Here is a 24,625-nt window from a genome sequence, read left to right as displayed (position 1 = left end):
ATGTAAACTCTGAAAACCATTCCTGACTGTCCCTAGAGTTGTAGAGAGCTCTCTTTGAACTCTGATCCCATAGCACACTGTGATTATTTGCACATCTTATTTTACTGATTGTGTGTTCCAAAGGGCAGAGACCTAATCACATTTAGTCTTTGCTGTTGCTGGCTGTGCCATGCGTCTTGTGGGATCTTAGTTCCGCAATCAGGGATTGAACCTGGGCTCTCAGCAGTGGAAGCACAGAGTCCCAGCCACTGGACTGTCAGGGAATCCCCCACAAATAGTCTTATCTCCATGCCAAGAGCCTGAAATGTAGGTACTGCAAATATTTGCTGATTACTTTCTTTTTGAAAATTGATACATGTGAGCTGTTGTGGTTTTCTACTATATCCTGAACTCAGTTATTTGCCCTGAAAGAATAAAAGGGGTATTAAATTTTAAAATAATTAAGTACTTTCTCAAACAGAGCCTCATTAATGAAAAACTGCCAAGTATTTATCACTGAGCAGAAAATCAGCAATGGGAAAACAGCCTGTATTGATATGGGGCCAACACAGGACTTAAACAACTGCAATTCCATCCGGCAATCACGTTACCCAAAGGTGTGACATTACTTCATTGGTGGTGAGGTCTACTTATTTTCCTAAGTGATTCTCAGGTGTCAAATACGTGTCCTGAGCATGTTAACACCAACCTGGAGGTGTGTGTTTCCAAACTGCAGAGTCCTCCTTAGTGGTTTGTGAAATGATTTTAGAAGGTCAAACTGTATTTTTAAAGAAGTGAAACAGATTAGAATGGAAAAAAGGTATGTGCACTGCTTGTGGTATGTAGATGAATATTGTTTTGTGAAACTTTCGTTACAGTCTCTATACATTTTGCATACATATACAAAGGTATATGTATACATACAGTAAGAAATACATTTTATATCCGTAAGTCGTGATCAAAAAAATTTGAAAGTTATTGGTCTAGGCTGAAGGCACATTTCCTTTATCTGCTTGCCTTTTGCCAGTGAGGAGCAACCAGACTTAAGGCAATTTACATTCAAATATAGACTTCCCTCCCATTTCAGTGGAGTATGAAGCAACGATAATGACAATAACTTCAATAATAATAATGGAACTGACATTCACTGAGTTCCTATTAATAATGAGCCAGTTACTAAATTAAGCGCTTTACATATATTTCATTCTTTCCTTATAACCACTTGAAAGCGAAAATACTATTTATTATCTCCATTTTACAGATGAGGACACTGAACATGAAGAGGTTTCCTAAGTTGCTTACTATCATACATTAAGTGGTAGGACCGCAGTTTGAGTCTGAATGTAACTGAACCGAACTCTTAGTGTCTTGTTACCTAAGCAACCATGTGGCCCTGGATCTGTCCAGAAGAGTCTGGATAAAGAGGTTGCTTCAGGGAAGAAGTCATTTAGTTCATCCCACCCATGGGAATGAAGTGTTGTTCAGAGCATGAGTTTCCTGAGCAATGATATTATTCTCTCTACTCTGTTCAGAACAAAGCAAGGAAAGAAGGAAAAGACATGCTAGGGTTGGATGTAGGGACAGCGTACTATATTTATCAAAGTAACCTTATGCCTAGCAAAATGCATGACGTATAAGTTATATTCAGGGAATGCTGCACTGAAATGGACTGAACTAATCTTAGTCCCAGTTCTGCTCTTATTTGCTAAGTGATCTTGGCTAGGTCATGTCATCTCTCAAAGTCTCTTGAAACATCTGTCCTGAAGGTTATTTTAAGGATAAAATAACACTGCTGAGGAACTTAAAGGGCTGTGGAAATGTAAAGGAGGAAAAATTTAAAAATTTTCCTCCGTGTGGCTACTTCTCAAATACACCCAGCTATTTCATTTTTATATTTAAGAGGCGGATTTTCTCATGGCATTTTTCTACACAAGATAATTTATCCAAGTTGCAAATATCTGCATTTTGCTCATAGGGCACAAAACCTACTGTCATTTTAAATGAAAAGCAATGTTATCTATTCACATCTTCATCTTTTCTTAACTGGTTCCTGCAGTTAAGAAGCAAAAAGGTTGCTTCTCCTGTCTTAGGAACTCTTCAACATGCATGCTCAATGCTAAGTGACCACCCCGACTGCAAAAGGGTGAAGGAGAAGGTGGAGGTCAGTCTAAACCCTCATTCATCAGGGTAGGTAAGAGGCACAGTGGAGAGAGCATAAGAAGGAAAGCAGGAACTAAGATTCTATGACAATGAAAAGGAATGGAAAAACAGTGAAAATAGAATAGAAAAAAGGAGAAGGTTGGTAGGGAGATTCCAAGATAGGAGGCTCTCTCCACACAGGGTAAATGAGGAACCGCTGGTGAAGTGGTACCTAGCTCTCTGGAAAAATGAAGACTCTATACTTGAGGATGGGAACAAGGAAATGAACTAACGGCAAGGCATGCAAGTGTCTACATGTAGTCATGCCCTGGCCAATCTGAGTGTGAGTCTACCTGCCATGTTCATGTTAACAGGGAATCTTCTGAGATTTCCTCAGCTTGCCCCAGTCCATTCCTGCTGCTCTATATGAGGAGGGATGATGCTATCAGAAGAGGCAAAGGAAAGCAGCTCTAGGGACACAGAAGATTGAGGTGTCAGGAAGCGGCCACATTTCATCTTCCAGTTAATCACTGGGACCTTGGGAGATGTGGGGGCTTTGGGAAAGAAGAATTAAGAGATGGACCCTGCTTAGGAGCAAAAAATCTGTCATAAGGAAACACACCAAGTTTACAGTAATTTTTAGGAGAAAATATTTGGGAAGGGGATCATGAATAATAATTATGGCCTCATTATGCATAGAAAGAGTCACAAACAAATTAAATAGAGTTTAACCCTAAGATGTAAATACAGCTTTCCAGGCACATTTGAGAATAGAAAAGAAAGGACACAAGATTAGAATGTAACCACTAGTGGGGATTCCCTTGCATAAAAAAAGCCATGAATCTGAGGCCAATATAAAAAAAGAAAAGATACTGAGGTTGAAACATATTGGTGAACATCCTTGAGCCTCAGGTACCAACACAGAAACAGACAGTTTCATACCTAAAATTTATAATATAGGTCACCTGGCCAAGTGGAGGAACAGATAATGTGTTTGTTGTTGATGAAGTTTACAAAGACAGAAATCAAGAGTAGGATGGGGATGGGAGGGTTTCAACTAGATAAACCAAGAAGTTGCATTCTACTAAAAGTTAAAGGGAAAAGGTGCTGACATGCCTGCTAATATAAGGTTTCAGATGGCAAATGAAGAAATAAGAGAACTGCAACTTCGAACCAAATCCCGACACCAGTTCCTGGCAACAGAAATACCAGAAACCTTGGGAGAAATACACTGTACTATCTTTTAGTTCAAACTCACCAAGAAAGAAATGAGGAGAAGACTGAAGATTGTATCTTAGACTTTAAAACAACAAGTATTTAAAAGTTCAGGAAAAAGCTACATATAACTGTTATGGGTCAAACTGTGTGCCTCCCACCCCATCAAAATTCTTCTGTTGTCATCCTAATCCCTCAGTTCAGTCACTCAGTCGTGTCTGACTATTTGCGACCCCATGAATCTCAGCACGCCAGGCCTCCCTGTCCATCACCAACTCCCGGAGTTCACCCAATCTCATGTGCATCGAGTTGGTGATGCCATCTAGCCATCTCATCCTCTGTCGTCCCCTTCTCCTCCTGCCCACAATCCCTCCCAGCTTCAGCATCTTTTCCAATGAGTCAACTCTTCGCATGAGGTGGCCAAAGTACTGGAGTTTCAGCTTCAGCATCAGTCCTTCCAATGAACACCCAGGACTGGTCTCCTTTAGGATGGACTGGTTAGATCTCCTTGCAGTCCAAGGGAGACTCTCAAGAGTCTTCTCCAACACCACAGTTCAAAAGCATCAATTCTTCGGCACTCAGCTTTCTTCACAGCCCAACTCTCACATCCATACATGACCACTGGAAAAACCATAGCCTTGACTAGATGGACCTTTGTTGGCAAAGTAGTATCTCTGCTTTTCAATATGCTATCTAGGTTGGTCATAACTTTCCTTCCAAGGAGTAAGTGTCTTTTATTTCATGGCTGCAGTCACCATCTGCAGTGATTTTGGAGCCCCAAAGATAGTCTGACACTGTTTTCACTGTTTCCCCATCTATTTCCCATGAAGTGATGGGACCGGATGCCATGACCTTCGTTTTCTGAATGTTGAGCTTTAAGCCAACTTTTTCACTCTCCTCTTTCACTTTCATCAAGAGGCTTTTTAGTACCTCTTCACTTTCTGCCATAAGGGTGGTGTCATCTGCATATCTGAGGTTATTGATATTTCTCCCGGCAATCTTGATTCCAGCTTGTGCTTCTTCCAGCCCAGTGTTTCTCATGATGTACTCTGCAGAGAAGTTAAATAAGCAGGGTGACAATATATAGCCTTGATGTACTCCTTTTCCTATTTGGAACCAGTCTGTTGTTCCATGTCCAGTTCTGTTGCTTCCTGACCTGCATATAGGTTTCTCAAGAGGCAGGTCAGGTGGTCTGGTATTCCCATCTCTTTCAGAATTTTCCACAGTTTATTGTGATCCACACAGTCAAAGGCTTTGGCATAGTCAATAAAGCAGAAATAGATATTTTTCTGGAACTCTCTTGCTTTTTTGATGATCCAGTGGATGTTGACAATTTGATCTCTGGTTCTTCTGCCTTTTCTAAAACCAGCTTGAACATCTGGAAGTTCATGGTTCACGTATTGCTGAAGCCGTCCTAACCCCTAGCACCTCAGAAAATGTGACCCCATTTAGAAATAGGGTCACTGCAGCCGTAATTAGTTAAGATGAGGTCACACTTCAGTGGGGTGGGCCCCTAATTCATGTGATTGGTGTCTTTATAAAAGGGGAAATTTGGAGACAGGTGCACAGGGATGTCATGTATAGATGAAGGCAGAGATCTGGCTGATGCTTCTACAAGCTAAGGGATGCCAAAAATTGCCAGCAAACCATCAGAAGCTAGGGGAAAGGCACAGAACAGACTATTCCTCATGGCCCTCTGATAACATCTTGACTCTGAACGCCTAGCCTCCATACAATAGCTTTAGAAGCCACGCAGTGTGGCATTTTGTTACAGCAGCCCAAGCAAACTAATACAATGATGTTAAGGCCTGATTAGGAAGATAACTGAAGAAGGGTGAAAGCTCTTAGGAAACTCTGCAATCACAGAAAGTTTTGATGAAGAAGGAAAAAAAAGTATCTGTCTAAAGAATCAGTATGATTGCCAGGAGATGTGCACAGTAATCTTGGTTTTCAAAAGGGAAACAAGTGAATTTTGTAAAATAGTCTTTATGTCGATCCTGAACTATTGTCTCTTATTCCTCAACCTAGCACTTCCGAGAACAAGAGTAAAAATAACGGGCATTGGAGGCACAGCCTTCGAGTCTGGGCTCACATTGCCCTAGCTGTTTATGCTTCTGTGCTCAGCCTTTCTACCCTGCATACTTGAAGCATCGTGGAATGCTGCCAGGGCCGAGTCACCATTTAGACATGCTCCACGCTCCCCTCCCCATCCAGGGCTCCCAAACTCATCAGTATGTAAGATTTCAGCAATTATTATACCTCTTGTTCCATGAGGCTAAACTCATCTGTCACCATGCTAGTAATACATTTGATCATTCATTTAGAAAAGGGTGATAAAAAACAAATTTAATCATTAGTTGATTTAAAGTATCACTATCTAGAAAAAAATTTTCTGCTTTTAAGGTTGTATCAGGGCTCAGTTATAAAATCAGTCTTACTAACCTCCTCGAGCAAAGCTATTGGATGGGTTTACATCCAAATGTCCTGGCACTACCTGCTTAAGCACAGTGGACATTCTTGAAGTCCTTCTTTCAGTCCCTAAAGTCAGCCAAAAAGAAGAACAAAAACCATGTCGTTGGGGTTAACATTACTCAAATGACAAAAAGTTATCTTCATGTGTAGCATGTCTAATTGCTGCCAAACATTGTACTTTTTAAGTACCCAAAGCTTAATAGAGATAACAAGGCACTGTTACTATTTCCTCAGAGATACACACATCTGCAAGATTATAGAGAGTTAGGTTTGGCAAGTGCAATCAGAGAACTGAATGATAAATGAAGCAAGGCATGCATGGTGTTACTTTACAAGAAAAGCCACTTTCTGCTTATGTTGAGCTAATTCAAATAGTTGATTAAGCCAAGGAGACCAGCTTCTCAAGTCACATGCTCCTGTGTCTAACACATTAGGGTTACCTCTACATGAACCCTTTGGGGTTCCATCACATGATAACTGAAACAGAATATTAGTACAAGTCTTAATGGCTTCATCCAAATCTAGTGAAAACAAACTGTACTGCAAGTCATAAAAGGCCACAGAAACTTCAGGAATTTCAAACTTATACATGATGATTTTAATAAACATACATTCAATAAACATGTTCAACTTACACAGTCAACTCTAATACTGATACTTTAAACTTTGTGTAAAACAGATTTCAGGAAAAAAAAAAAACTCACATGACTTTGTCTTTCCTACCACCTCTCCTACTACTCTTTTTAAAAGGAAATAACCGAATCTCTAAATTTGGTTACTATTTACTAGAAATTTATAGTGGTACCCTGATAAAAGCTAAAGTTACAGACCATAAGGTAAAACATTAAGGGGTCGTGTTGACGGAACAATGCAAATAACTAAAGAGGCTAACCCTAGGAATGAATATGACCTTTCATAGCTGTCAAAAGGAAATGCATTATATCAAATCTTACCTGGAGACAGAGCAAGTGCTGGCCTGACAGTAAGAGGGTTATTGCCACTGAGCTTCTGATGGACAGAAACTGCACTCAGTAATGCTTGCAAGTACTTTTCTTGTTCTATGCTACTGGAAGATTCTAAAGAGGAGGTAGGAGCTATAAAAGGAAAAGATATTAAGTAAAACCATCTCTATATTAATAAAACAGGCTCACTCTATATATATGCTTATTCCTTCTATATATGGTCTTCAAGTTACCACACTCAAATATAGAAACCAGCCCCACTTAAAACTCCAAACTTAAATAGATAATCCTCCGATGATGATGGTTTCACCACATCTACTTCCAGACTGCCTCATCATCCTCCTGAAAGAGCCCAGGCCTGGAAAGCCAGCACACAGCTGTCCTCCCAAGTGGAGGTATAGTTTTTCACTATCCAACCAACTCAAAGATTCACAAAAGACAACATTTCCTTGATGACCCATGCTTCTGTTCGGGAGCAGAGGATGGAGTGGGTTCCCTCAGCATCCCAGAATGAGCAGAAGTGAGACTTCCCAATACCAGTAACTGTATTCCAATTCTGCCACACTGGCCTAACAGGGGACGTGAACTTGTAGAGGGTTGTTGTGGAAAGAGTGGAGGAAGATGAGGACATAGGAGCAGCTACTGCTCAATCCCCTGGTCCTTCTAAAACAGGATCAAAAAGTATGCACAGATGGAAACAACAGTGAGAGCAATTCTGGTTGGAGGGAGTCTGAGCCTGGCTTGCATGGAATAAAACAGAATCACTGAAAATGGCCCAGGTACTCTAAAGTGGTATTGGGAGGGGACTGACTAGAAGAACAACAGATAATAACAAATTTTCTTACAACATGACTAGGAAATAAATAATTAGCATTACTATCTTATATTTTATCAACTTTAAAGTGCCATCATATTTTATAAACTCTAAAATGCCATTAATTATAAGATGCACTACTATTTTATTTAATGAGAATTTAAAAACTGCCATTTAAGCCAAGACACAATTCTTTCTGATCACATGAACTGTAGGTCACATTCCCATTTCAAAGATATTAAAATGTGAGTAAATGTGTGAGTTCAGAAAGTGTGAAAAACAATAAATTTATATTATACTGAAAAATCAGAAATGAGTAGAATAAGACAATTTCAAGTTTTCCAACTAAAAGCTCAGTGATATGCTCATAATAATGCTCCTTGAGATGATTCACTCACTTTATGTAATCTACATATGTTATGTTCTATCATCCCCTTATGTGGCTTTAGAAGATTCCTTAGGACAGAAAAAGTTAAAAGCCAATGGCCTTCAATATATATATGTTGAGATTCCATGCCAAGCGGAATAACAACAACAATATAGCCCACCAGGCTCCTCTGTCCATGGGATTCTCCAGGCAAGAATATTGGAGTGGGTTGCCATTCCCTTCTCCAGGGGATCTTCATGACTCAGGGATCAAACCTTGGTCTCTTGCATTGCAGGCTGATTTTTCACTGTCTGAGTCATGAGGGACGCCAAATAATATAGCATTGTGTGTATAATGTCCTCAAGTGAACTGAATGATCAAAGACATGCTGGCCAACTTTGAACTTTCAGGAAGGAATGGATGAGAATAAAGAAGACATGTCAAAAAGCACATGGTTCTACCTACTGAACCACTGAACTTGAGTTTGCTCATTTCCAAAGAGGGAAGTCATTCCTAACTTGAATCTGGTGTCTTAGTGGTCCTTGGTTAAATTTTTTGAGCATCTGTTTTAAACTAGAGGTTATGAGAAAGGTTAGCAAAATGTAGCTTCTGACTGACTTCAGACCTCAAACCCAGTGCTCAGAAGTGTCCTCAGAAAAAGGGCACCACGCTTAGTGTGCGTTTTTTCTTACATTGACCAGCCTCTAGCTTCCTAAAAACTTTTCCATTTGAGTGCTCCAAAACCAGGATTTTGGTCATTAGGTTGCTGACTTGTATGTGTGTGTGTGCGTGACATGTAGGAATGAGATAGGATATCCTATATCACATAGGACAGAATACCTATTTACTTGTGAAGCTAGTAAATATATCTGAATACTTCCCCCCCAAAAGAAAACAATTATTATATCTGTTTCCATTTGTGGATACTCTGGTTTGCTGAAATGAAAACAGCCTAGAACCAAAGACTTTACTATATTAGTTTCTATTAAAATTCAAATATAGACAGACATATTAAGCAAGATGTCAAATTCAAGGCGGAGCCCCACACTGTCAACTCTAGTTCTTAACTGAACAGACTATACACAGCACACTGGAAAAGTTCACATGTGAGAGGCTTGATGGAAAGGGCAAAAAATATCATTCCTGGACTTTACTTCCTTAATTTTTGGAATACTTAATTTTGGAAGTGGAAGGATCAGCATAGTGCTGTGGAGAGTTGCTTACCTGCCTGAGGGGAGTTCTGAGACTTAAAAAGGCCAACCACTCCCTTTCCATGGAACCCTCCAGATCGGAGGAGCAGGGTACTGCTTCTTGAGTTTCTCCAACACACAACAGGCAGGCGATTGTGTCGATAGCAGCGGGCTACTCTGGGTAAACTACTGTCCTGTACAGCTTGAGGTACAACTAAAAGGCCAGGATAGCTTCAGGGGAATGGAGAGGAGAAACAGCATGATTTGGGTGGGCGAGGCAGGGTCGGGGGAGGAGAAGGAAAAAGAAATGGGGAGAGAAAGAATACAAGAATGTGAATTTCATAAGTTCACAGCAAATTTCTAAGACTCAGAAACACTGGTGGAGAGATAAGACATATATTTCAAACATGAAACAATTCAGTTCTTTAGGGGTTGAGAAGAAAAGGCCTAGATAGTGAAAACAACTAGCTCATCTACTAATCTTTTCTTCTTTTTTTAAATAAGCCTTCTTCAGTGATACTGCAAGCTTTTGCTGAGTAACGTTAAGTGTAAAAATTAAAAACGGCATACAGAACTATTAAAGAGGCCTCCAATAAACAAGATTTCCCTTGCCTTATATACAACTTGAATAAAGATTGCAAGATTAATGTATTAATGTCAACTTTATGAGAATGACAAATCAAACTGTCAACTCCTTGGATTACTGAAATGACAACAGAGGATAAAGTACACTAACATTCAGAATGCCAGAGATGGTGAAAGGATTAAAAATCAAAACCAAATGATTTTTGGTATGAAAACAATATGTTCAAATGTCAAGTAAGTGTAAATATTTTATTAACACTAAATGTTGATAATTAAAAAAAAAATTAGCTCATAAAGTTACAGGATATGATGCTGGGAAAATTAAAAACAGATAAGATAGATAAAAACTTATTTATCTTGTTTTTATAGATAAGTACAAGAAGACAGGCAGCTTTCAAAGCAGTACTTTAGTTTATTTAGAAATATTAAAGAGATTCCATGTTAATAACCTCCTAACCTCTAATCCCATGTCTTTTGTGTGTGTGTGATTTTTTTTTAAATTGTGGTAAACTGTACCTAACATGAAACTTAACATGTTAACCATCTTCAGTCCACAAATTAGTGACATTGTCACAATACTGTGCAATTAATCACTTCCAGAACTTTTAATCCCTTATCTTGTTATAAGTCAGTGCTGAGAGCAGGGAGAGAAAACCCAGTATGTGGTCATATAACCTTCAATGACTTTAGTAAATGCCAATTTTATTTCTTATTTATCCAGAGATTCCCTGGAAGCATTCTGAAAGCCTAGCACTTTCGTGCTTCAGGTTTACAGGCTGTCTTTTTCTAATACCACAAACTGAGAGCGAGTCATAGTTGTAGACATAATCATTCATGAAGACTTGAAAACCAGTTCCATTATTAGGGTCCTATGCTTCTTTTCTTTTTTAAATCACAGTACAGTTGTTTTACAATGTTGTGTTAGTTTCAGATGCACAGCAAGGGCTTTCTCTTTCTAACTCCAGTTTAGTATCTGTTTATTGCTCCTTTTGGTTCTAGATACTACGGTGATTTTGTGTCTTAGATAAGAGAGTAATGCTTAATAGCTTTTGGTACTGTTTCAGTAACTGGGAAGGAACCAACACACTCCTCTACCCCATTCCCCCGTCCCTTCTTTCCATGGCATTAGCACCACAGACCATGCTCTGCTACACACAGGATCTAAGACTTTCCTGGTCCCAGGCATGGGCCTGAGTGACGGCTGGATAGCTACTGGTGCTAGGGTAAAAAGCATAGAGCCTGAAGGCCAGCAGAGGCTACTCTCAGGACCAGTGTCATTTAGCATGAAAGATATATCCATTTATCCTGCCACCCACCCTATTCTACCACCACTACTTAGAGCTACCAGCCATGGGTACCAGAGGAAGCCTTGAGGTAGACTGGGCTTTAGGAGCTGCTGTGGAAACTTTTAGGGCTTCCCTCATAGCTCAGTTGGTAAAAGAATCCACTTTCAATGCAGGAGACCCTGGTTTGATTCCTGGGTCAGGAAGATCTGCTGGAGAAGGGATAGGCTACCCACTCCAGTATTCTTGGGTTTCTCTTGTGGCTCAGCTGGTAATGAATCTGCCCGCAATGCGGGAGACCTGGGTTTGATCCCTGGGTTGGGAAGAGCCTCTGGAGAAGGAATACTCCAGTATTCTGGCCTGGAGAATTCGATGGACTGTAGTCGATGGGGTCACAAAGAGTCGGACACAACTGAGCGACATTCACTCACTCTGGAAAGTGGAAACGTCCAATCAAAGAATAACACATATACAAATAACTTGAAACATACATGAATTAACACAAAAAGAAATCCATATCATTAGCATCTGGGTCAAGAAATGGACCATTCATTACCAGCATCCAAAAAATCCCCTTGTGTCACCTCCCATTCAGTGTTTCTCCCTTTTCCTCCTCCAAAGATTATCATTAAACATCCTTGACTGCTAACAACATGGATGAGTTTTGGCTGTTTTTTGAATTTTACAAAAAAGGAACAAATAGAATTTATTTTTTTGTGTCTGGCTTCTTTTTCTCAACAGTATGTTTATGAGACCCATCCATGCTATCGCATGCAACTATAGTCTGTTCATTTTCGTTGATGTACAGCTGGGGTCCCCAACCTCTGGGCCATAGATCAGTGCCTGCTCTCAGATCAGAGGTGGCATAAGATTAGAAATGAAGCACATAATAAATGTGATGTGCTTGGACCACCCTAAACCCCCACACCCACCTCCCCCCTGCAGGTCCATGAAACTGGTCCCTGTTGCCAAAAGGTAGGGGACTGTTGCTGTCTATTATCCCACTATGTGACTATATTACTTATCTAATCCTTTTATTGTTGATTTTGAGTAGTGTCTAGCTTTTGACTATATAAGAAACATGTTGCCATGAACATTCTTGTAGTTGTTTTTTGGGAGTATGTATGCTTTCCCAGATGGAGTAGGCTTTCCAAGAAATACATAACAGATTGTGCACATGTTCAGTACAGGTCTAGATGCTGCCAGGGAGCTTTCTAAAGCTATTTAACCAATTTACAGTTACACCAGCAATAAAGAGTTCTACTTGCTCAACATTTTTTACTAGCATTGTGTATTGTTGGTCTTTTAAATTTTAGCCATTTTTGCAGGTATAAATTTGTCTCATTGGGACTTTAATTTGTATTTATCTGAAGACTAATAAAATGAGCATTGTTGGAAGATGGAGGGAACTAAAAGTGCCTACCAAATTGAGAAGGCATCTTGAGATTAAAGCATGAGGCAGGCAGCTCCATAAGTAAATATTATATATTTATATATATATATATATATATATAAATATAATAATAAAATGCATCAGTTCATTAGAGGGTATCTTACTCACAGGGTGGGATCTATCAGTGGATAATGATCAGGCAACATTTGCTACTATACTCTGAGCCCAGGACAATTTTATAGTCAACCTAGAGTATGGCGGTAGGTGCTTAGAAACAGGATGTGCATTCCCAAGTTAAGAATAATAGGTCACTAGTCTCAAGGGCCCTGGGAATACTTCAGGGAAGGTTTTCATCATTGTTTGGGAACTAAAAGAGCATATAGACTACCTGGTCCTAATAAGCATTAAATAATATCTATTGACTACAAAGCTCTTGATGACAGAGAAGTGATTCACTGCATAGTACAGAGTTGGGCAGGGTCAGCGAAAAGACAGGAGAAACTGTTAAGGCCCAAGATGGCATCAGTTATGCCAAGAGTCACATAAGCATCTTTTTAGATATTTATTGCCCACTAGGATATCCTCACAAAAGAGGACATCCTCTGCCTTTGGTTATTGCCTTTTTATTCCCCTAATGATGTTTTCTGATATATAAAACTTCTTAACTTAGCTATCTTTTACTTTATGGATAGCTTTTTTCCTGTCTTAAGAAATATCTTCTAGAAGCTTTATTTAAAATTTTAACCTTTTTCATGTAGATCATGTAGCTCTACAGATCAGTGGGAATTGATTTTTGCCTATGTAGTGTAAGGTAGAGGTCAACATTAATTTTTTCCTTGTATGGATATCCAGCACCATATATTGAAAAATATCTTTTATCTACTATTTTTAAATGCTATCTTTATCTTAAGCCAAGTGTTCTCATATGTTGAGATTTTTCTATATTCCCTATTTTGCTCCAGTGATCTGTTTATTCCTGTGAACATTCGATACTGCCTTAATTACTGTTACTTTATATAAAGTCTTGATATCCTATAATATTATTCTGTAAGACGATCCTGCTACTTCTGGCCTTTTGCATTTTAATGTAACTCTTAGAATCATCTTTTCAATTTCTATGAACATTTTGCTGGGATTTTGATTGGGATTGTATTGACTCTATAGGTCAATGTCTGGGGAAATCACAGTTTTAGAGTACTGAATATTCTAGTCCAAGAACATTAAATATCTATTTATTTGTCATCCTTAATACTGTTTTGACTGTACCATGTAGAGATTTTATACATCTTGTATTAGTTTTAGTCCCAAGTGTTTAATAATGTTTTTTAGTGCTACTTTAAATAGTACTAATAGTATCAAAATAACATCATTTAAAATTTCATCTTTTAATTGTTTTTGGTGTATATATATGACTAATTTTTTATAATAACCTTGAAAATTTGCTTATTAATATAACAAGTTTATCAGTTGAGTCCCTCAGATTTTCTGTTTAATCAGATCATCTGTGAAAAGCAGTTTTATTTCTTTCCTTTCAATCTTTCTTTTATTATTTATTTTTCTAATTTTTTTGTACTTCCTAAGACCTCTAGTACAACACTGACTAGAAGTGGTGATAGTGGGCACTTTTGTCCGGATCTCAGAGTACAAGTTGTCAGTACTTTACCATTAAGTAATTTTTGCTGCAGGATATATTTTTTAGAAACTTAGGAAATTAAGAAGCTCTCCCTGTATTTCTAATCTGCTTAAAGTTTTTTATAAAAACTCATATATTATACTTTATAAATGCTTTTCTGTATACAATGAACTTACAATAATCTGTAATTCTTTTAATGTGGTGAACTGTGCTGATTAATTTTCAATTGTTAAGCAAGTTTAGCATTCTTGTAATAAACTACACTTGGTCATAATGAATTCTGAATGAAATGAACCTTTTGTCATTATGAGCCATCTTTTTTTTATTGCTAGTAAAATTTTACTTTAAAATATATTTTAAAATTTATATATTGACAATAGCTTTATTTTAAAAAGGTGGTTTTGCATGCTGTATTCTTTCTGTTCACTTTCAACCTTTTGGTAATTCTGTATATTAGATATAGCCCTTAAAAGCAGCATAAAGCTTAAAAAATTTGGATTATCTTTTTCTTTTTATTGGAACATTTATCAATATTATAAGTAATATAATTACTGATATATCTGAATTTATACTATCTTACTATTTGCTTTCTATTTGTCCCATCTGCTGCATGATTCCTTTTCTCTCTTTCTTGCCTTCTTTTGGATTATTTACTATTACATTTCCTTCTAATAGCTTACGGGTTTATGCTATTTAATATCACCATAATTTCCTTATAATAATCATTAGAATAAATGGTATATTCAGATTTTATTTTGTTTCTGACAGAGTGAAATGATAAATAACACCTGTTTTCTCACTGTCAGATAAGATTTTGATAACAAGCTTCTCAAATAGCAGGACGTCACACCTTATGCCTTTGCTTACACTTAACTACAAAGAAAATTTGGTTAGAAGGACAGAGTATTAGGAAAATTACTGCATACTCAACAAAGTCACAGCCTTTCAGTACTTAATGTGAAATTTTTATTTATCCCAAATGTCAATCTATATTCCCAATATGTTTCTCAAGTTTCACATTTGTATTTGTACACTTAAACTGTCATTTAAAATGAGATAGCTACAGTTCTTCAAGAACAGCAGGGCTTAAACTAATAGTAACATTAAGACAACTTTCTGAAATATGTGCAAGACTTACAAGTTACAAAGTACTTTCACAGTGTTATTGTATTTAATCAAACCAGAAATTTATACATGCAAAGAAAAGAATTTACCTGAAAATGATCAAACTTGTGGAGGGTAAAAATGTAGTTTTAAAAGATATAAAGCAGGAAATAGGGCTTAACAGATATATATAAAATAGCAGTAGACACAGTAGAAAAAAGAACATGTGTTCATATTATTCTTTAAGTAGTATCTCTTGAAAAAAGTCTATTTAGACAGCATAAGGAAACCTGACCTACACTTGGATTAGCAAATTACGGCCTGGGCCCAAACCGGCCTTGCCCATTTCTTTATGTACTGGCTATGGCTGCTTCAGTGGCAGAGTTCAACAGCTGCAATAAGAGAACATATGCTGAGTAAAGTTGAAAATATGTACTATCTGGTCCTTTAAGGAAAAAGTTTGCAGTCCCTTGACCTACAGTATATTTTCATCTCTCCTCTGCCTGGGCAAATTCTATTCCTACTTCACGCTATCTCAGGCATGCTAGAAGAGGGGCAAACAGGAAGAGAAAGACAAATATGGGAAATCATAAAGTGGACAGAAACTATTACCGTCCACTTTCTGATCTAACATAGGCACTGTTCAGTGACCCAGCTATACTTGTGAGAATGTCAGTGAGACGCTTGCACATGCTGCACAAAAAATGTCCCTTAAACACACATACCCCTGGACACCCTGCTCCTGTTTTCCAGCATCTCTCCTTCTCTCTTGGCTATGGATGCAAATAGCCCATTCAAGACTCAAATGGAAGAAAGGAAGGTCTCTTTTGGAGAGACTAACAGACTTACCTCCGGCAGAGTGAATACATCCTGTTGGAGGCAGTGATTCGAAAGTACTCTGGTTTAGAGCGAGAAGAGCTGCCACTTATGGTTCCCAAACCCAAACGCTGATAGTCTCTGAAACAAGCTTTTTCTACTAGCTGTTCCATTGTAGATTTCTCTGAGGCCTTTAGAGTGGTACTCGTGGGGAGTTCACTATCATCTGAAACTTGATGGCAGAAACAGGTTTTGAAGAAATGAGACAGCTCAAAGTAGAGGATTAAAAACTTCCTTCTAAAGAGGATCTTTAACCAAGAGAGGTTTATATTAGGGCTAGAGGTGCTATGTATGCCAAAAATTGAATTATGGAACTTCTATGAGGCATCATTATGCTCAAACATAAACTGTAATAGTCAGGAAATAAAATATTAGGAGCTCAACTAACTCAAAACGTCAGGGAAAGTAACTTAAAATTTCTAAAAACAATATAATTTTGAATATATTACCCATATTTTTCTTTGTTAGTCAGGCTTGATTTTTACTGTCCACCTGGAGTGATTTCTATTTAGGACTCTGTAAACACTCATACTTTGTGAGAGACTAACCTATTAGTAAAACTCACCTCTAACATAATCATTACACAAACTCATCAGGTTTCAGTTAACTTTAAAGAGCATACACTTTCATTAGAAATTTTTAATTAAGCAGAAGTTCACTACTGGGAAAGGATCTTTCTTAGATATGAAGAAGTTATATTTGGTGGAAGTTTTATTTTGTCAGAGGATGTGGTGTACATGGGAAACTCCCTCAATTTTGCAATCACAGGTTACAGAAGCCTTTAAAATTTTAGATGTTGGAAGAGTTTACCCAATAACCAAGTATTTTAGGGAGGATTAAAAACAACAACATTCCTAATTGGTACTGCATGTTCTAACTAAAAAAAAAAAAAAAAAAAATTCCATGTTAAAAACTGTCCTAATTCACTTTCCTACTTATTTTTACAATGAGAGAATTAAAATTAACCTTACAAAGTTTTTGGAAATGTACTCAAAGTTCTAATGTCAAAGGGAAAGATATAGCTCTCTTCAATTAAAAGAAAAAAAAAACCTAGTTTATTTCTATAAATATAAGCCTTTGTGCTTTAGTTTGTGAACTTCACAATGCAAATGCATCATTAAGTATCAGTTTTATTTGTTTTGGCCTCTTATCTTTAGAAGAGCAAAGAGTATTACATAATTTGGTCTTTTGGTGGAATAATTATCATAGAACAAGTTTTTGTTCTGTGAAATCATAAAAGCTTTAAATTAGAAGAGTCAATAGTGATGGGTAGCAGTAATTTTTGTATGACTTTCCATGTGACTGTGAGAAGCCCGGGTTCCAATAAATGAACTTTTCACTGCCCCCAGAGGCAAGCCTGTAGCTACACATACTGAAATGGAGACCTTTAGCCAAAGATCTCTCTAAAGATGATATTTCTTTCTTTAAAATGTTCTTCTGTTGTTATTAGTGGCAGTAAAAGTAGTAGTTGTATAACCACTGGTGATCCAGTCTAAGAGTCTGAGAAGAAAAAGGATGCAATGGCATCCTTTCTCTTAGATCAGATTCTCTCTAGTGTTAATTCCATAAGCATACTTGACATTGGGTTAAGGAATAGAAAAATTTTGCTACTGGTTTCCTGACTGAGTTATCTCAGCTTCCCAGGTTCTGCTCTTTTAGATATTTAGCAGGCATTTTTTTCTTATCACCTAAGAATGCCTTCATCTTAGATTCCCCATATAGATTAGGAGTACCCACAATGTTCTCACCAAAACCCCAAATATTCAACTTTGAATAATTTATGTCCTTATTTTCTTATTCTTATTCCATAACAATAAAGTACAGGGGACTACTTTATACCTAAATTTCCTGTGCAGTGGGATTTCTTTCTTTCTCTTTTTAATGAGACCCACATGCTGCTGCTGCTAAGTCGCTTCAGTCGTGTCCGACTCTGTGCGACCCCATAGACGGCAGCCCCCCAGGCTCCCCCGTCCCTGGGATTCTCCAGGCAAGAGCACCCACCTAACAGTGGCCAACTAGCTCTATGGATTAGTGGAGGAGTGTGTGTGCGCTATGTTGCTTCAGTCGTGTCTGACTCTCTGCGACCCCATGGACTGTAGTCTGCCAGGCCCCTCTGTCCATGGGGATTCTCCAGGCAAGAATAGGAGTGGGTTGCTAGGCCCTCCTCCAGGGGATTTTCCCAACTCAGGGGATGAACCCGCATCTCTTACATCTCCTGCATTGGCAGGCAGGTTCTTTACCATTAGCGCTACCCGGGAAGCCCAAAGGAGGAATACAACTTAACAGAATCTTATCTGAACAATGGAATACTGGGGAAACCAAAAAAATTTTTTTTCCAGTTCTGAGAAGGTGGTAAGTACCTCCCATCTTATGAGGTAGGTTTTTAAGAGTCAGGTTTAAGTGCAACTATGTCTTTATCTCTTGTTCTTACTCATATAAGAAGAAAGAACAAAGTTCATTCATGAAGGAAAAATGAGTTCTCACATACCAGATACGTCATCGTCTTCATTCCATCCGGGACGGCTCACTCTCTCTTCCACAATCGTCCCTGTCCTTCTCTTCAGTAAATACTGCCGCCCAATCGTCATTTTGCCTGCCCTTTTAGCACCTTTCACAATGGTTTTCGAGAAAGTGCTGCGAGTTATAAAACCAAAGAGAATGTTAATTTACTATGAAAATGCCACTTACATTTTTTGATACCCATGTTGCTCAACTTGTTTTTTCTCTACCGCCACACCCACTAGTATTATCCAGACCTTCATTAAGCCTCTCTTTCTTCAGGTCACTTTTTATATGGCAGAAGGCTAATTTACTATATAACGTTATCATCAGGACATTGTGTTAGGCAAAAAGTGCAAGAACCTAGAGTGGGACACAGACTATTTATCATCCCCAATCTAAACTCCTCAGTTTGGCTTTTTGTCAAGCATGCCCCCAACCCACTCTGTTTATCCATGCCACTGCCTCCACCAGAGACCATGCTTACGGAAGTCCTCCTGCATGGAAAGCCAGCCTACCTCCTTCTCTACTGATTCAGAATCTCTACTAACTCATAGGCTTTCTTTAAGATCATCACAAATGTAGCTGGCAGCACCTCCACTTATTTCTTAAATGCTTTAAATGTGTAAGTGTAGTGTCCTGCCTTCTGACACTAGAAACCTTCTGAGATATGGAAAAGAATAATTAACATAATTCCCTTTTCTGAGAGGAGAAAAGACAAGAAATCAGAAATCTGAGTACCCTTTTGAGAATCAGCTTTAATTACAGAGAAACTAGGATTTAAGATATTTGGATCTAAAAGTACCTTATTTAAATAGTTTAGTTTTTATTGCTGATAGAAATTCTGGGTGTAGATATTTATAATCCAAAGAATTAAACAAAGGTCCCATTTCCTGAATAATCATATTGAGGTGAAGGTTTCAAGTAAGAATGTTTTTGATTTATTTGTCCACATACAACAACAGAACTTTTCCTGTGTTTTCTTGTTGTTCAATGAAAAGCGATAAGGATTCTTTTATAGACAAATAGTTTTATCAGACCTCATCTTTAGTGATCTGAAATGTAAATTTGAGGGTTATGGACCTCAAATTAAAATGCTGTTTTATGTAATTGTTAGAATTCACACAATATAGATATTTCCTAAATTAAGCCTATTGTGAATCACTTCAGATGTAACTTAAACTCAAGGGGATTTTTGAATGTTTTCCCAGCTAGAGCTGTATCTTTTGTTTTATATATGCAAGATAATACTAAGAGATTTTAAGGTTTAAAATTGATATGTCTCTGTTATAGCTTGATAGAATAAGCTGGATTTTACAGATATATAACCACCCTTACCCCAACAGTTTCTAAACATAAAACACCATACAAAGCTTTGTTTCTTCCATAGAGAGTTAAAATAATGAATATCATAGGCTCCTCTGTGACCCCACAGTGCTAAGATGCAATGCCTGGCTCACCATTTAAATGTTTAAAATGCTGTTCATGCTTCTTCAGCATCTCACACCTGCATATGCATGGTCTCCTTTGCTTACCAGGTAACAATGGTACGAGTGGCTAGCCATGCAGTTTAGAAATGACATACTGCCTGCAACCTCAAATGGCCTATAATCTCCACCCGGCCCCACTTTCAGGCAAAAGGAAGGCCTTTTCTCCAAAGTCTGCAGAGTAACCTTAATATGTAATTTGTACTAGCAGATGCCCAAACTCCAGGTGATTAATGGTGAATGGACTGCAATATTAACCCTTATATTTTACCATTAATTGAAGAACATTTTAAAGCAATTATTATTTTGTAACCATTCAAATGTAAATGTTTCAACATAAATTCCTAAACATTTTCATTAGAAAATAAGGGTTCCTACTAAAGAAATGTGGCAAAAGGAAATGCAATGACTGATCCTGGATTGGATCCTCTACCAGACAGAAAAAAAAGGACCTGCAAAGGATCATAAGCAAAATTTAAATACGAAATCTGGCCAGGTGAAAGTTTTATATCAATTAAATTTCCTGGTTGGATTACTGTACTGTGGTTATATAAAATAATGTTTTTGTTCTTAGAAATATATATTGACATATTAAAGATCCAATGATATTTTAAAATCAAAGTTAGTACAAAAATTCATGATAAAAATATCAAATTTTTAAGGAAAGTAGGATTAGAGTGACTGAGTTTTCCTTTTGTGTCTAGCTCTGGTATGACTCAGCACAGCACTGTGAATGCCACTTTTCTACTTTGGGCCCATTTCTTCTGAAAACTTAAAGGGCGGGATCAGAAATGCTTAATGATCCTGTGGCCCTGCAACAGGACTGAAAGTGTGTTCAGCTAAAACAAGGCAGTGCTGAGGACCCTCTGTTCCCTGAGCCTGCATCATGGTGGACCAGACAAAGGGCGATGCCATTTCTTGCAAGAGTTAGAAATGCAAGGCAAACATAACCCCCTCACCTGTGGACTCCATATAGCTGGGCTCAAAAGAAAAGAAATCTGTGGATTAAAAAAAAAAACTAGAAAAAAAAAAAAAGAAAAAAAAAGAATAAAGGAGCATTATGTATGTAACTCAAATGTTTAAAAAAATATATATGAGAGATAAAATGATAAAGAGAATGGAATAAAGCATAAGCAATTGGTGAATCTAGGTAAAGGGTATACAGGACTCCTTTGCACTGTGTTGTAACCTTTGTATAAATTTGACATTAAATAAAAAGCCTATCAGCAGACGAATGGATAAGAAAGCTGTGGTACATATACACAATGGAATATTACTTAGCCATTAAAAATAATACATTTGAATCAGTTCTAATGAGGTGGATGAAACTGGAGCCTATTATACAGAGTGAAGTAAGTCAGAAAGAAAAATACCAATATAGTATACTAATGCATATATATGGAATTTAGAAAGAGAGTAGTGATAACCCTATATGTAAGACAGCAAAAGAGACACAGATGTATAGAACATCTTTTGGACTCTGGGGGAGAAGGCAAGGGTGGGATGATTTGAGAGAATAGCATTGAAACACGTATATTATCATATGTGAAACAGATCGCCAGTCCAGGTTCGATGCATGAGACAGGGTGCTCAGGGCTGGTGCACTGGGATGACCCAGAGGGATGGGATGCGGGGGGAGGTGGGATGGGGGTTCAGGATGGGGAACATGTATACACCCATGGCTGATTCATGTCAATGTACAGCAAAACCACTAAATTAAAAAAAAAAAAAGCTACAGAACGGAAAAAAAAAAATGTTCTCACCTCTCAATCAGAACAAAACTGTTTACTTGACCTGGGTATTGATGGAAACTAAAGGGACTGCTCAAAGGTAGAAAGTGAGCAACAGAGGGAAAAGAGAAAACAGAACTTCACATTCTAAAAATGCATTATAAGCAATGAACATGATTGTTCCATATGTCATTGCTGCTCTCCATAACTCCTGAGCTTCGTTCAGTGGGTGTGACAGAATGGCAAACACATACTGACTTAGGAGATAGGTCACTTTCCCTGACAGTGACTTTCAACTTTGGGAGAGCTGAAATGAAGAAACCTGTCTCCTCACCGAAAGGAAGTGTTCTTTTCCTTCTGCTTGGGTAAAATGATTTGTGGGGTAGTTTGTCCAGCAGCAAAGGCAAAGGTGGTAAAAATGGACTGAGGATAACGAAACTTCATCAGCTGTTTCTTAAAGATCTCTACTACTTCTGGACTCACTTCTTCATCAAATGCTACTTTAATCAACTAGAGACAAAAGAAATTAAACATATCAGAAACATTAAGGATTTCCAGATAGCTTCCCCCCCAATTACTGAAATAACAAAAAAATAACAATACTAAATGACAAGAGGTTAGAGGTTGAAGGGACTTTGGATATCATGCAATATAATTTAAAATTTTTAAAAATAAAAAAGGGCTCAATAAATTGAGGGCTCAGAAAGGTTTACTTGTTATAGATGGTTGGTTGGTAAGGAAAACAATGTGTCTTGAAGTTGGGTTTCTTTAAGACTATCTTTTCTCAATTTCTTTTCCTTTTTGGCTGCACTGTGTGGCTTGTGGGATGTTAGTTCCTTGACCAGGGTTGAACCCGGGCCCTCAGCAATGAAAGCATGGAGTCCTAACCACTGGACTTCCAGGGAATTTAGGACTGTCTTTTTTATGATACGATAGGGAAATTAACTTATAGTGGTTGGAGTAGGAATTGTGTCCTTCTTGTTTATCAACCACTGGTGCTCCTAGATAGGGGATTTTGCCTAAGGAAGTGTCTTCCTATCCAGAGATACTTATAAATCTAGGAAGAAAAAATTAAGTTTGACTAGAATCCTAATTGGTAGACCCATGTGTTTGATAGAGCCTTTAGACAGTGTCTCTTGGCATCTGTTTCTGGAGGAAATGCCTGTGGCTCTTCTACGGAAGAGGCAGAGCTCTGAGACCACAGCATTCTAGTTTAGGGTCCTTTGGCAGTTGGAATAATGAAGAAATCCCTAAGGGATCAGTACTGTCATGTGGCCAGAGCAGGTCTGGACCTACAGATTAGAAGGCTTACATTTCACACAACCAGAATATGGAAGTATTAGGGAGAGCTTCTTGACTGGAAGGAACAAGGCAAGAATTGGAATCCCGGGAAATCGGAGAAGTCAGAAACAAGGCACAAGAGTGGGAAGAGCAAAATGTGGTCTCGAGAATTATTTTTTTTTTTAAAAAGCAAAACTAAGAAAAGATCACTCTTCTGAGTGTCTGGTTAGCATCAGTAATTCCCACAAGTTCTGAAATGTTCAGCGCTCCCTGGAAAAACCTTGGCTTCACCAAGGTTTACTTATAATCAACAGTACTTTAGCCCTAGCTATAATTCTCTGTAATTCTCAGAGATCTGCCTCTTCCACAGAAGAGCCACAAGCATTTCCTCCAGAAACAGATGCCAAGAGATGCTATCTAAAGGCTCTATCAAACACAAATTGAAGTATTACATGGCAGAGAATAAGAGTCAACAGAGTGAGTCTGAATTTGTGAGATCACTCAATATCGACAGATAATCCATTGTTACTCTGAGCTGACTGAAGGGCTCAGGAAACAGAGGATTAAATAAATCCAATGCTGTTCATGAGCTGACTCAGTCGAAGATTACCCTCACAGAACCTCATCCTCCTTCTCCTCTGACTCCTGACCATATATGATCAAAAGAAAGTGGCTATCATTTGTAGATGACATCATTTGTAGACATGACAAACGTCTACAAATGACAACATCTGTAGAGAAATGTTAATAGCACAGTGGCGGCTCCCTTTCTTAATACCTGAAAAGACGCCGATGTGACCTGCAGTCCTTCTTGCATGTTCTGTTGTAGCTGGTTCTGCATTGTGATCTTCTTTTCCTTGGTGATGGAGGCAATGGGGAAACTTCGTACAACCGTCTGCTCCCCAACTAAAGGAAAACAGGGCACAGACTAAGCAACAGCACTTTACAGCTCATCTCTAGTCTCTGCTGCTCATTTTACCAGCCTCTGCCGGAGAAATGTGTCTGGAGAGGACAATGTCCAGGAAAGAAGCAAGACAAAGTGCCATGATTCTGGAATTGCATTCATTAATTGTGTTGCATGGCAATTCATTCCTGACACACATTTCTTTCCTGGAGTGCAGGAATGGTCCCAAACTGCCAACCTTCATTCTGGTTCCCCAACCTATTGTGTGTCACACAACATCATCTGGTTTAAGGCATCTTACAGGAAGGGTAGGTATTAAACAGAAGAAAAGAAGTATCTTAAAATATTGAAAAGACATTTATTATATTTAATATAAGAATAAAGCAAAAGAGAAAAGACTGTTAAGGCAGTTAAAATTTGTCTTTAAAATTTTGTCTTTTGAAATCATTTGAAAGATGATGCTGTGAAAATGCTACACTCAATATGCCAGCAAATTTGGAAAACTCAGCAGTGGCCACAGGACTGGAAAAGGTCAGTTTTCATTCCAATCCTTAAGAAAGGCAATGCCAAAGAATGCTCAAACTACCGCACAATTGTACTCATCTCACATGCTAGTAAAGTAATGCTCAAAATCTTCCAAGCCAGGCTTCAGCAATAAGTGAACTGTGAACTTCCAGATGTTCAAGCTGGTTTTAGAAAAGGCCAAGGAACC

The 24,625-nt window shown here is 38.1% G+C and overlaps 1 protein-coding gene across 4 annotated transcripts in view; it reads right to left on the bottom strand.

Moving 5' to 3' along the window:
• SBF2 (SET binding factor 2) overlaps positions 1–24,625 on the bottom strand; it is a 508,637-nt gene that overhangs the window by 45,463 nt on the left and 438,549 nt on the right. For 2 of the 4 annotated variants that reach the window (XM_055548644.1, XM_055548647.1), the window contains exons 23-29: positions 23,788–23,915; positions 22,063–22,238; positions 18,501–18,646; positions 15,986–16,184; positions 9,173–9,369; positions 6,759–6,899; positions 5,776–5,871 (exon numbers count right to left, since the gene is read on the bottom strand). In XM_055548644.1, coding sequence (XP_055404619.1) covers positions 5,776–5,871; positions 6,759–6,899; positions 9,173–9,369; positions 15,986–16,184; positions 18,501–18,646; positions 22,063–22,238; positions 23,788–23,915 — 1,083 coding nt within the window. The remainder of the gene's footprint in view (positions 1–5,775; positions 5,872–6,758; positions 6,900–9,172; positions 9,370–15,985; positions 16,185–18,500; positions 18,647–22,062; positions 22,239–23,787; positions 23,916–24,625) is intronic. The other 2 variants (XM_055548648.1, XM_055548646.1) reach the window with 1 other exon arrangement.

The sequence above is a fragment of the Bubalus kerabau genome, chromosome 15 (assembly GCF_029407905.1).
Source record: "Bubalus kerabau isolate K-KA32 ecotype Philippines breed swamp buffalo chromosome 15, PCC_UOA_SB_1v2, whole genome shotgun sequence".
In the NCBI taxonomy this organism is placed as follows: Eukaryota; Metazoa; Chordata; class Mammalia; order Artiodactyla; family Bovidae; genus Bubalus; species Bubalus kerabau.
Note: the sequence above shows the minus strand (reverse complement) of the source record. Positions and strands in the feature narration are given on the sequence as shown.